Raw genomic sequence first — 14,313 nt, forward strand, 5'->3', positions numbered from 1 at the left:
AATGCTCCTCTCCCACCACAAACTGCAGGTAACACTGGTGGACCGAAAGGAGAGCAATATGGAAATAGGTGTCTTGCAGGTCCAACACTACCTTCCAGTCTCCTGGATCAAGCACAGGCAAGACCTGGACCATGGTGAGCATTTGGAATTTCTCCTTCCGGAAGAAAGCGGTGAGAGGGTGCAAGTCTACGGTAGACCGAAGATCTTTGTCCTTTTTGGGCACCTGAAAGTTGTGAGAATAACAACCAAAACCCTACTTCTGGCAACAGCATGCTCTCGACAGCCACTTTGGCCAAAAGGGACTGCACTTCCTGCCGCAAAATGGAGTGAGTCAGTCGCTGAGGGGATGGTGGAAGGTACATCCGAGAAAGGGCAAGAGGTATACCTTGTAATCTGTAGGACCCACATGTTCGAAATAATTGCATGCCAACCTGGTAAGAATCGGTGGATTCTGCCTCCCACTAGGTGCCTGTGCCTCTGCAAGGTCATACTAGAGAGGTTTGACAGGTGGCGCTGCAGGGGGTGGTAGGCTGGACTGTATGCTGATCTTGACCACAGCCTATACGGTAAAACTGCTTGGTTTCCTGTGAAGGCTGAATGGGATGGCGGTAAGGGGTGCCTTGGCCAAGCTGCAAAATGAATGGTGGAACTGTTGTGGATTGCGGGGCTGAGAACCAGGAGAGCGAATCCTGGGACTAAAATAGCTGGTGTAAGATTTCACCACTAGGCTTTCTGGCAAGGGGTGCTGCAAAACAAAATCTGGGCTGCCCATAGCACAGCGATATAGCCCAGCAATTTGTCTACTGATTGGTGGGCCAGAGCAAGGTTTGGCCCACCCCCCAAATAAGGTTTGGGTCAGTGAATCGTTATAGGGAAAAGAATCAGAAGACATTTGCCCAGTTGGCAGATTCCAATCAAGACATTAGTTTACACCTCCAATGTGGGCAGCTGTTGCATGGCAAGGAGGCAGATTCTTCTGTGGTTAGAACAGGTGGAGAAAACAGACCTGTTCCCGGAGAAGTATCAAGGCTACTGGCCTCCTGTACATCCTTGAACTATATCAACCTGAACTCATAACCTAGGTCAAAATAATTACCAGTCCCAAAGTGGGAATGCAGAGAATGTTGTCTAGGCTGTATATCAAGCAGGGAAAGCAGTGCCTGGGTGGAGGTCACACCAAGGTCGAGTCTGAAAGGTCAGTCGGGCCATGTCTTCAGGTGGTGGAGTCAGTGTCAATGTGCCCAGACTGGAGTGTGGAGCTTGCAGCAGTGTTAGACTAAGAGGCAAAGTAAGCACCAAGGGTTCAGCTGGCACCGAGGGCGAACCCACCGGCAGTATCTCAGGTGGAAGGCCTCTTGGCTCCTTAGGACCTGAAGGGGCACCAGAGGTGTTGGCAAAGATCCAGAGCATGGCTTAGCGAAACTGTTTGATTTGACGCAGTGTCCCTGAAGGCCCCAGAAACTCTGGTTGTGTTAGAACCAGCTGTGGAATTACTGTGAAGTCAGCCGACATCGGAAGCAAGATTGCAAAGGGTGGGGGGCGTGGCTAACCGCAGGCGGGAATGTCCGCTCTGTAGTTTTACTCCGGAGCACCACTCCAGAATAATCCTGATTGACTCTGCTCTTGCCGGCCCGATTCCTGCCCTGGTGCGATGGAAGTGTAGCTGTGGTGCCTGGCAATTACCGGTTTAAGTTTTGGGAAAATCGGTGAAAGCGCTCTGCAAGTGCCCCGGAGCCCGGGGCCTCGTGGGAGTCCCTGCCTGTGGAGGAGCGAGTCCACACCGATCCGGCGCCACGTGAGGCTGCGGCTGAGGCCTATACAGACGGGACCCCTGGCGGTGACCTGAAAGATGCCCTCAGCGGAGCCTGCATGGCCAGAGCCTCGGTGAAGGCTGCGAGGGCCGCCCCCTACAATCCGGTGAGTGACTGGGGCCCGGTGGAAGGTGCGGCGGCCACCGGGGTGAGCAGAGGTGTGGAATATCGCCACCATGTGCGTGTGTGCCCGGGGCGGCCCTGCGACATCTACGCGGCCACAGAGAGCATGCAAGGGCGGCAGCGCCAACCGGGGGGTGTGTGCTGGGAGCCCCCTGAGCCATTGTTATATCCTGTAGTGAGGCCCGTGACTGGAGGTGATCCACAGCACATTGGCATACAGACACTGGGACCTACCATCCGGCTGCAAGGGTGATTGGAGTGGTCCGCCGCGGCGCACACAAAGGTGAACGACGATGATTTAGCGATCAAAGGCTGACGGGGGCCTGTGAACTTCAGTGCAGGGTTTTTCCGTGGTCCCGCTGCTGGGGGCTCATCAATCAAACTTTATTCAAGCCTATACTGGAGACACTCTCAAGGCCTGTGCTTTAACCCACCCCATAAACATAACGCCTGGCCTGGAGACTAGTGGAAAATACCTGGTGAGGTTGCGGGAAGCGAACCGATTGCTGCCAGAGCTTTTGGGACCTCGTGGTCACGGCTGTGGGGCACTGGAATATTGAATCCAGGTTTTGCCTATGCAAGACGCACCATCTCGGCCTTTGGAGAGTTGGACATTGAAGAGGCGCTGGTGTCCCGGTGCGCCTGCCGTGCCTAATATAGTCACTCCTCCCCCCGGGAGCCCCTGAGCCGCGGGACCAGCGGGCCTTTCGGCACAAGTAAGAAGCATTGCACATAAGAGGAGATTCTCGAGGCCGCTGAAATTGTGCCCTGATCTTTGGCCGGCCGCCCACAGTTGGGAAACTGACATGTGTTGACCCTCCTGCTACGGCCATTACGAGGCGATCCTGAGTAGATACCCCTCTATGTGGGGTGCCTCCTGCGAAAGCCGACAGGCCGGGTGAAGGATTTCACCGCTGGCGGTGGGGAGTGGCGGCGGCGCCCTGATCGGCGGTGGTGTCCCAGCGGCAAGAAATAATGGCGTCCGGTTGTTCTAGTCGGATGGTGGCTCAGACCAAGCTAGAGAAGTTTGCCTGGCAGAAACAGCAAACGGAAGACCAAACGGAGGCGGTGACACCGGAAGAGGTAGCAGAATCGTCGAATAAGGATTTACTGGAAGCAATAACGGCAATAAGGACCTCCCTCGAGGTGCGGATTGACACAGTGGCCACAGACGTGGCACTGATTCGGGAAAACATGAAAAAAATTACAGAAAGGGCCGGCACTGTAGAGACCACCGCCAAGGAACTGGTCATTGGCGTGCCGGAACGCACGGAGGGGCAGGCGGCAGACCTCTTTGTGGAGGAACTGGTCCTTAAACATCTTCAACCCAGGGGACTTTCCAAATGCTTTACGATCGAAAGAGCTCACCAAGTGCCCGGGGGTCGCCCAAAGCCCGGAGCCCATCCTAGACCACTGCTGGCGAGGGTTTTCAATTTTCGAGACCGCAATTTTATTCTGCAGATGGCAAGGGCGGCCCCGCCACTTACCTTCGAGAACAGCAAAATCATGTTTTTCCCAGATTTCACAGTGAGAGTACAGAAACAGCGACAAAGTTTCCTGGAGGTAAAACGGGCCCTACGTGACCAAGAAGTCAAATACGCAATGATGTTCCCCGCCAACCTTCGTGTGGAAGCAAATGGTAAATTCTGGTTTTTCACCCGACCAGAAGAGGCTTGGGACTGGCTTGATGGATGGCGCATGGTCGAAAAGAAAAGCAAAAAGGCATTCTCTGCTGCGGATAACAACACTGACTGGCGCCAACAGAGACGATCCCCTCCGCATTCTGACTCTGACTCCCAGGGACACACGGGAGGGTGCTGATCCAGTGGTTGGTAAGATTGTATGAGATTGGCAATGTCCTCCTGATGCCGCAAGGTCTTGGTGCCATGACCTCCCGAACGTGACTTTGTACAAGACTAGTAATAGGGGGGAAGCAGGGGAAGATGTCTGATACCCGTATTATCGGGGTTGCCTAGTCTCGGGGGATTGCCCCAGTACTTGACTGTAATGCCTATGCTGCTGTTTAATATTTTCGTTCAGTATGTTGGGCAGTTCGACATCAGGATAAACATTGTTATTACACTGTTATTGATGATGTGGGCGTCGCAAGACAGTTTGCGAGGTTCGGACGGAGCATCTGTGTGATATACTGGTTCTGGGGTGGGGTTGGGCCGGGGAGCGGAGAAATGTCTATTTAACGTTTTGCAAAACAGGGGTGGGGCTACCGGCGTTCCCTGGAATTGTTCATGGGTGGGCGACAGGCACTCTGCATGTTGGGGTAGGCGGGCGGTTTTAGTCTCGTTAAGCAGGGAGGCAGGGAGGGGGTTGAGTTTCTTATTTTGAGGGTACTTTTTTTTTTTTTTTTTTTTTTTTTGAAACCTTTATTACAGAATGCAAAAGATATACAAAGATGGGCCTACAACCTTCAGGCCGGCCGCTAGCAAACAGTGAGAGCATAAAATACAGTCATTAAACACAAGCGGCAAGTGATAAAAGGTCCCAGAAGTCGAGGGAAGCGTTGGCGGCCACACCGGCCGGACCCCCCAAATGGCGGTTCCATTTTTTATAAGAAACCACAAACAAATCCACAAGGCAGCAAAAGTCAAAGCAGCATTATGAGCTCCCCTGGGGAGGACCCTACCGATCCACAGGAATAGGGGGGGATAACAGGCCGGGACAGAAACAAAGTAGACACAATGCCCAGAACCAAGGTGACAAGCAGACTAGGGAGACTGGGCCACTGCCAAGTCAGGCGTCAGCGGCGGGGTACAAATCCCGCCACGATAGGAGTTCCAGGGGCCCCACACCTTCACCCATTTCCCAGGCTTACCTCTCGCCACATACACTACCTTCTCCCGAAACATACACCAATCCATGTTGTCCTTCCACACCGAAACCGTTGGTGACCTCTGGGAGCCCCACAATTGTGCTATGTCACGCTTGGCCACCATATATCCCAGAGTCACCCACCACGTCTGCGGCACCGTATAATCAGTCGGCTCCCACACATTTAGCAGACATCTCCTAGCCTCGGGAAACAGCGCCACATGCGTGACCGCTTGCAACACCGCATGTACACCACGCCAGAATCGCGCCACCTCCGGGCATTCCCACAAAATATGGATAAAGGTCCCTAACGAACCACACCCACGCTTACACAGCCCATCCACGGCATATCCCATACGCATCAGACCCGGCCCCGAAACATAGACCCTGTGGAGTATTTTGAGCTGGACGAAGCGAAGGCGGGCCGGTATGGCCACCTCTTTCGGGGAGGCCACCGGAGACACCCAGTCCTCGTCATCCAGCTCCAATCCATCGGCGACCCATGCCTCACGAAGGCCAGTCAGCAGTCCCGAGCGATCGTTGATGAGCTTTTTATAAATCAATGAGATAGTGCCATCCGGTACATGCCCATCTAGCACTCTATCTTCCAGAGGGGAGCACTCCGGGATGGAGGCAACATCCGGGAATACAGAACACAGCGCGTGACGAACCTGTACATATCGGAAGTACTCCCTGTCCTGCAACTGGAATTCCTTCTGCAGCACATCGAACGTTTTGAATCCCCCCCTCGTCCAGAGATCGCCCACCCTGCTGATGCCTATCATGTCCCACTTCTCAAAGCCTTTCGAGGTCCACAAGCAGCCCAGTCGCTCAGATGCATACAGTGGCGTCGCCCGGGTCAACCGATCCTTCCACCCCATAGCCAAGTTTGCCGCGTGCCACACCTGTACCGCGACCCGCGTAGGGCCCGTCAAGCGTGCGTCGAGCGATGTAGAGTAAAGCGCACGATTATAGTCGCCACCCGGCAGTAACAGTTTGTCCATTTCAAAAGCCGGGTTAAGGGCGGGCCCATAAAGGCCGTGGTTTATCGCAGCCAGCTGGGAGGCCCAGTAATACCGTTTGATGTCCGGGAGGGCGACCCCCCCGTCATACCACGGGAGCGTCAGCTTCGCGAGGGCGATACGCGGCCTCCCATCCCAAAACAGGTGGCGCTGCAGACCCTCCACCTCCCGAAAGTAGCGCGCCGGGACGACGTCCATCGTGTTTTGTAAAGCGTATAAGAAACGTGGCAACGACATCATCTTAAACAGTGCCGCACAGCCGAGCGGCGAGAGCGGCAAGTGCCTCCAACGTGCCACATCCTCCTTCAGGCGCTGGAGGGGGGGGAGTAGGTTCTGTTTATATCGGGCCGCAGCATCCAGGGTAATAAAGATACCCAGGTACTTAAATCCCTGCGGAGCAACCTGGATAGGACAACCCCGCGGAAGGATAGGAGCCTCCCCCGAGAGGACATACACACAGGATTTAGCCCAGTTGATAACTAAGCCGGAGTTGCGGCCGAATGAACGCAACACATCCACTAACACAATCAGTGATTTGCGCGGGGAAGCAAGGTACAAAAGAATATCGTCCGCGTAAAGGGATACGCGATCCTCATACTCGGGGGTCCATCGGAGACCACGAATCGAAGGGTGCCACCGCAGCCACTCCGCCAGGGGCTCCAAGGCAAGAGCAAAAAGGAGCGGCGACAGCGGGCAACCCTGCCGCGTGCCCCTGCCCAGTTCAAACGGCGCCGATACTCTACCATTCACCGCCACCTGCGTCAGCAGTCCGGAATACAACAGTTTCACCCAGCCAATGAATCCCGGGCCAAACCCAAACTTAGCCAGCGTCGCCCAAATATATGGCCACTCAAGCGTGTCGAACGCCATAGTGGCGTCCAAGGACGCCAAAATGGCTGGCTCTCGTATGAACGGGACCCTCGCGAGCACCCCGTGCAGACGCCGCAAGTTAAGCGCGGTGTTGCGATGAGGGATAAAGCCGGACTGGTCCTGGTGGATCAGATCGCACACCACACCAACCAGCCGATTAGCCAGCACCTTGGCGAGAATTTTCGGCTCCGCATTCAACAGCGAAATGGGCTTGTAAGACGTGACCCGATCCCGCGGCCTCCCTTTGAGGGTACTTTTGAGTTTAATTTGTTGGGGGGGAAGTTATTGGTGGGCACTTTGCAGCAAGCCAAAGTAATTGGTTGCACATGAACAGCTTGGTACGCAATTATACTCCCGGGGTCGCTTGTTGGGGGGGATGTTTTTCATTGTTTTAATGCAGCAGTACGAAATTTTATCTGGTATCAGTGCATCATGGCTGGGGTAGACACTCAGGTCACTAATTTCTCATCTCAAAGCGCCGTAGGGTGCAGTAACACGATAGGAGCAGCACAGAAAGATGCTGTTGAGGGTTTCATTCACCGTAGACACGCCGTTCACTCCATTACACCGCTATTAGTGTCTTATGGCAAGAGGCCAGGGACTTAAACTCATGACATGGAATGTCAACGGGTTAGGGGACAAAATCAAGTGGGGGATTGTGCTACAATATATTCACCGTCAGGGGCTGGATATGATGTTGTTCCAAGAAACCCATCTAATAGGTAACTCCTGCAAGGCCCTGGATAGGAAGGGTTACCGTATGGCTGTTCACGCGGGCTTTACCTCCGGGTCATGAGGGGTGGGGATTCTCCTTCGAAAAGGCTGCCCCTTCATGATACAAAGCACGTGGATTGACCCGCAGGGTAGATATTAAGCTTGCTTACGCATCTGGGAGGGCAGTGTCCTCAATGCTATCTCGGTGTATGCCCCACCGGGTCTTCAAAGCATGACACTAGCAGATATAGGAGTGCTAATATTAAACTTACCCGTGGGTACACTGGTGATGGGAGGCGACTTTAACCTCACAATGAATGGCCAAAAAGATCGATCCCCGCCCAGACGTGACTCTGCACACGGCTCACAACTACATAATTTCACTGCCGCCCTAGGGTTGGTAGATATCTGGAGATGGGCACACCCACAGGACACTCTCTTCACGTTCCAATCCGGTGTGCATGGCAGCCAATCACGACTAGACTACCTGTTCACCCATGCACAACACATACAGGACTTCACAGAGTCCGCTTGTCTTGCAAGGGGAGTGTCGGATCACTCCCCGGTCACAGCAATCTTTGGAGCTCACCGGGCAGTGCAACCGGGCCCCATCATGATCCAGCCCTGGGCGCTAAAGATCCCACACATCAGTGATAACTTACGGAAAGACACTGCCTACTATTTTGAGGAGAATACAGGGTCCGTGAAGTCAGCGATCATGCTCTGGGGCGCATATGGGGCGGTGATAAAGGGGAGAGCATTGTCTCTGTTAGTGGACCACAGGGCAGAGCGCAACCGGCGAGTGAATGAATTGGAAACGGAGATCTTAAATCTTGAACGCGCCACCTCGCAGAGCCCTCATCCTGATGCTCAACATACCCTCAATGTTAAAAGACAGGACTATAGACATTTGCTCTTAGAAGACGCCAACAGGCGTGCTCTCGCCACTCGTCATAGAATATACGAACAGGGCGAGCGAACCGGAAAACTATTGGCATGGCTGGAACGCAAGGAACAGTCGGCGAGATGGGTGAGCGCGATGAAGGTGCCCGATGACGTCCTGATCACCGACCCTCAGGGCATTGCGGAGACGTTCGCGAAATACTATGAGCAAATGTACACTATGCCCCAGGACTCACAAGCACCATGGGCGGCGGATCTCCTCGCCACTATCGAGGTAACTTGTATCTCCCAACAAGATAGAGAGACCTTAGAGATGGATATCTCGATTGAGGAGATTCAGAAAGCTATTCAAGACATCCGGGCTGGTAAGGCGATGGGCCCTAATGGGCTTCCGATCGAAATGATGAAACCCATGGCTGTGAAGCTCGCTCCCCACTTACTGAATCTATACAATGAATGCTATGACATTGGCCTCCTCCCGGCTGATATACGCGCGCCCACCATTGTGGTCATCCGCAAGTCCGGTAAACCAGTGGATGAGTGCGCATTGTACCGACCCATCTCACTGATAACCGTAGAGGCTAAAATCTTGGCTAAACTGTTGGCCAACCGTCTACTCCCTTATCTCACTGACCTGATTCACCCTGACCAATCGGGATTTATGCCAGGTCGCAATACAGCGCGTAATCTACGGCGCGTCCATGGCGCACTGGGTCGTGTGGCGACAATAGAGGAAGAAGCGATCTTGCTCGCACTTGACGCAAAAATGGCATTCGACACAGTGGCATGGGATTATCTGTTTGCGGTATTGACTCGCATTGGACCCGGACTCAAGTTGGTTGGGTGGATTAGACTTTTATATAACCGTCCCATTGCCCAAGTCTCAGTGAACAACCACCACTCAGGCTCTTTCCCCCTTTGTCGTGATACGAGGCAGGGTTGTCCTTTGTTGCCGCTTCTCTTTGCCCTGGTCCTCGAACCCTTAGCAGTCTGGATCAGGGGAGACCCGGAAATCAGAGGTCTTAAATGGACGGACGAACATGAAGACCGCATTTCGCCATATGCGGACAACATTTTACTTTATCTCGCCTCCCCGGCGCACTCACTCAGCCGCGTTCTCCACATTTTCCACATCTTTGAGGCCCACTCTGGTTATCAGATAAACTGGTCCAAATCCCAGATGTATTCCCTCTGGGGTGATCCACCACAAAGTCCTCGGGGATACACCATACCAATGGCGACCCAGGGTTTCCAGTACCTTGCAATTCTTATAACAACTGACGTAGCAGTGTTCTATGAACAGAATTTGATGGGCCTTTTACATAGGTTTAAATCTGATGTCACCCACTGGAAGACACTACCCCTCACTCTTAGGTCGGGCGTCATTATTCAAGATGCTTGCCCTCCCATGCTTTCTTTACGCCCTGCAAAACATCCCCATCCTGGTCCCCGAAACCTACTTTTTACAGATTGAGGCAGCAGTTAGAGATTTGTTATGGGATAATAGGCCGCCCCGGATAGCCATACATAAGCTTACTTTGGGATGGTACGATGGGGGCCTCGGGTTGCCGGACATGCACTTTATTACCAGGAGTCGCAATTAATTGCCATCAACAAATGGGTGTTTGGGTCCCATACTGACCCCAGCTTCCGCACTGATCTGTGGCTAATGGAGAAGAGAGGCTACAACAGAGCACTATACTCTAACCCAAAGAAATTAGGTTTAACTGGCCCCACGGCCCGTACAGTAGAAGTGTGGCACGGGGTCCAACGGCGGATGGGATCGCGGGGGTGCCTGACGAAGGCCCAACCACTTGTGGGAACTCGACATCCTGGGACGACTGAGTACTTGTGCAGGGTTCGACAAGTGGGACCTTATCGGTATTTCCATGGTGGGGGATATGTGGATCAAGGACAAGAGGGCGTCATTTGCAGATCTCCAACTGAAATATCAGCTAGCACCGTCAGAGCACTTCCGGTATCTTCAGATTAGTCATGCTATAGACTGTGCCCTCCCTAATTACACCCCCTCCCAGACTCCTCTCCTCGAGCTAGTTGGGAGGTGGATCTGGGGGCTTTGACAGACGAAGACTGGATAGAAGCGCTGGCTTCCCCCCCGAGAGGTAGCAGTCCCAATGCGACTCCGACTTTTCCAACTTAAGATTCTCCACTGTGTGTACTTTGATGCTACACTGTTATTTAAATTAGGAAGGAGACCAGATACACTATGTCTTCGACACTGCAATCAAAAAGGTACATTCATACACATCCTATGTGAATGCCCCCACATACAACATTACTGGATTGACGTCACCCGACAAATTGCAAGGGCTTGCGATAAACCCATACATTTATCTCCCCAATTATGCCTTCTTAATATTTGGGAGGCGACAGACCTCACCCAAGCAGAACAATCATGGGCCACCATGGAGTGGAGCATAGCGAAAAGAAACATTGCCCAGAAGTGGGGGGTAGATACTATACCAGATTTGCGAGGCTAGGCTAAGGACATGGACCACGCTATGGTAGCAGAGAAAACTGAATATAAAGGTAGGGGTTGACCACGAAAATGGGATCAAAAGTGGGGACGCTGGAATAAATACAGGGGGGACATCTGTATTTCTCCCACGGTGGAACTTAGAAGGGAGAGACACGCACTATTGGAGGAGGCAGGCGCTGATGACATAGCCCCCCAGACCAACAAGAAGGGTGAATATGAGTAGTGTTTCCAGACCCGAAGACACAATTGTAACCCTCTTTATACCGGCTATACTTTCGTTCTGTGTTATCTCTGGTGCTCCCGATGGCTTGTAGGCTATTTTGCTACATGTCTTCCAGCTGAGATGCCTATGTAATGTCATTACTGCTGCTGTTTTTTTCCTAATAAAAATTATTTTAAAAAAATAAAAAAAAGATTGCGAAGGGTGCTGCCCCTGCACCTATTCAGGAGAATGCAAGTGGTGGGAGGGAGCAGAATCCCGTTTCGACTTTTGTTTTGTTATGCTTACCTGAGGACTTGGAGTGCAATGGCGACAGATGTCCGCAGCGGCTTTGAGGGTTGTGGGAGCGGGACTGAGAGAAGTTTTGATGCAGACCAGACTTGGCATAGTCTTCTTTTGCTTGGGGATGCATAGTTTCACCTCGCGTCCCTGATGGCCTTCAGGTTCATTGATGTGTAGTCTGCGTAGGGCTTTGAGTCATGGCTCAACCCCAGGGAAAAGTCCCTACAGGGCTTAAAACTTGTCATTTTAGGTGGTGACCACCCCTGCTCACTGTAGAATTTTGAGAAACTTTGAGGTAAATGCCTCTGAAAAGAGAGTGGGAGATCCCGATCTATGTTTGGAGGCGTGGAAAAAAAAGGAACTGACATCAGTGTGCGGGATTAGCGCCTATATAGACCTCACATGTAATTTCCTGTGTAGAAAGGCACCACCTTCTGGCACCCTGAGGTACTTCTGAAAAGTTTCTGAATCCAGTCTGAGGCTTAGGGAATATTGTAAAGATGAGGAGTCTGCACCTAGAAGTCTTTATCAGAAAAGGGATGTCAAACACTAGAAAAGTATTTCTTTGGAAAACTCTGGAGAACAAAACAAACACATTCGTTTCTAGTGGCAGCAAATGAGGAACTGGCAAGGTTATTGGTAACAATTTAGATGTGAAGTCAACCTCTGCCAAGTCACTTTTGTACAATTATGACCCTTAGGTCCCAGCCGTGCCTCCATTTTAGGTTGAACTGGGATCCTTTTAATTTCTTAGGAAGTCATTTAAGACAATAGAAGGTAAAAGAATGTGTAAGACTGAAGAGGTTCAACCTGAAGGCATGTACTATTGTGCAAAGGCCGACGAGTATGTTTATGCCTCCAGGGGGTACCCTCAGAAGTATTGCAGTGTGTGGAGACTGGAGGGGGATAATCATTAGGGTTTGGATCCTATAAGAGAAACCTTGAATGAACGCAATTGAGACATTTATAAAGCGAGAGGAGTTAGTTCTGCTCTTTATGGAGCTGAACTATGGGGTACCCACAATATAGACGAACTCTCAAAGTCGGAAAACAAATTTTGCAGATCATTGATGTTGCTCCCCCAGGGCACGCCAACTTTACCGTTGATGCTTGATTTAGGCCGTCGTCCGATAGCTGATCTTGCAAAACTCCGGCCATTGCTTTTATGGGCCCGGCTGTGGCGAGTCCCAGAACTCGCCAAATACGCTAAAGGGTTGTCCGAAATAATGGTATCACCGGGATGGCATAAAATAAAGTGGTTGAGAGATGTAAAAGCTTTACTTATCGATCTTGGATTAAGTGAAGCATGGGATGATAGATCCTCTCCTCCAAAGGCAACTCTAAAGACTTTATATTGGAATTGGGTTATGTCCCGAACATATGTTGACCAGTCATTGGGAAAACTTTCGGAGGACTTTTTGAAGTTCAAGGACCTACCCATTCGGGAACTCTATCTGGACATTATTGAGAAACCGTTTGATAGAGCTCTCTATTTCAAGTTTAGAGTTGGGACTCTCCCATTAAGAGCCTTCACAGCACGATGGAAATTTCCGGCTCAGACAACTGCCTTTTGCCCTTTTTGTATAACTAGCACTGAGACCCTAGCGCACTTTTTGTTCCAATGCCCGGAGTATGTAAAACCCAGACAAAAGTGGCTCAAAGCACTGTGTCGGCTCTTAGGTACTAGGTCACATATTGAGGCCTTGCGTATCTTAACGTCAGATTCACGCCCACTATATGTCTGTGGTTTATCTAAATTTTTATCATGGGCCTGGTATCTACGTAGTAAGAGGCTTAAATCTAATGTTTAATTGTTTTTTATTGCTAATTTGTATTAATTGCTTTTAACTTGTGTAGAATGTATGTACCCCTTCGCTAAAAACTTATGAAATTTAGTGATTGTTGTAAATCTTTTTTAAAAGGAAAAAAATGTATTTATATCCAGCTTTTATGATATGTTTTATCGAAATAAAGCCTTTTTGACTTGACTTGAGTAATGTAAAAAGCTGCACTTTGTTGTTTATTGAAAGTAATAAAATTTAAAGTTTTTCCTTTAAAAAAAAGAAAGGTCTAACCACTTTTTATCAACTGTGCTATAAACCTTCTGAACCTATTATAACCATAAATTGTCATTGTAGTTAATTTTCTTATGTGAACTGATCAAAAGAAGGATCACCATCTCAATAGCGTACTTATGTTTCACCCAAAAAGTTGACATTAAAATGTAAATGCCTGTAAAAAACCATATAGATGGTGAATTCAAAATAAATATTTTCAAAACATTCTATCGTGATATATTTTAATAATATCCTACTACTTACAGCAGTGGATGGCTTCAGACTAGTACCCTTCTTTTTAACAGTCCCATTTGGCACTGAACGGGTCGGACTTTTCTTTTTATTGATCTGTAATAGAAGTAGAAAATTCAAATACTGTGAAGTGGTAATCTTTGTTCCAACACATAAGAAATTCTTATGTTGCTCATACACTCTTAACAAATCAGGTAATATTTACCTAAGTATAATAACAAAAAAGTCACTTACCTTCGGCAATGCCTTAATTAGTAGAGACTCTATCTAGCCACATATTCCTTACCTTAAAATTATCCAGTGAGACTGGATCCTGGAATTTTTCTTGAGTAGTATCTCTGTGCACCGGTAGGTGGCATCATTCCACTCCACTAAGCGTCATTCGCACCGGAAGTGACGTGCGCGCGGATATATGGGTGCCACCCCGGCACTCTGACGTCAGTTACTTTTTGCAACTTTCCACGCCAGAAGCGCAGAGCTATTAAGTACACTGACAACTGGTGTGGAATACTAGGGCCCAGAAAGGGGAAAGCCTTTTCCCTTGAAAACCGTTCGCAGAGCCGAGAGGATGGGTGAGTTGGTAAAGAATCTGTGGCTAGATAGAGTGTCTACCAGATAAGGAGTTACCAAAGGTAAGTAACATGTTCATCTGATAGAAATTTCCAGCCGCAGACTCCTCACCTTAGAATGGATACCCAAGCAATACCGCCCCGGAGGTGGGTCTGCAGACCAA

General features: G+C 50.4%; 1 protein-coding gene and 1 long non-coding RNA gene across 10 annotated transcripts in view; one reads left to right on the top strand and one right to left on the bottom strand.

Moving 5' to 3' along the window:
- LOC146857571 (uncharacterized) overlaps positions 1 to 14,313 on the top strand; it is a 318,627-nt gene that overhangs the window by 81,078 nt on the left and 223,236 nt on the right. The window lies entirely within an intron of this gene.
- STK33 (serine/threonine kinase 33) overlaps positions 1 to 14,313 on the bottom strand; it is a 1,543,521-nt gene that overhangs the window by 53,870 nt on the left and 1,475,338 nt on the right. For all 5 annotated transcript variants that reach the window (XM_085648124.1, XM_085648123.1, XM_085648121.1 and 2 more), the window contains one exon: positions 13,593 to 13,676. In XM_085648124.1, the coding sequence (XP_085504250.1) occupies positions 13,593 to 13,676 (84 nt within the window). The remainder of the gene's footprint in view (positions 1 to 13,592; positions 13,677 to 14,313) is intronic.

Source organism: Triturus cristatus, chromosome 3_2, assembly GCF_964204655.1.
Source record: "Triturus cristatus chromosome 3_2, aTriCri1.1, whole genome shotgun sequence".
Classification (NCBI taxonomy): Eukaryota; Metazoa; Chordata; class Amphibia; order Caudata; family Salamandridae; genus Triturus; species Triturus cristatus.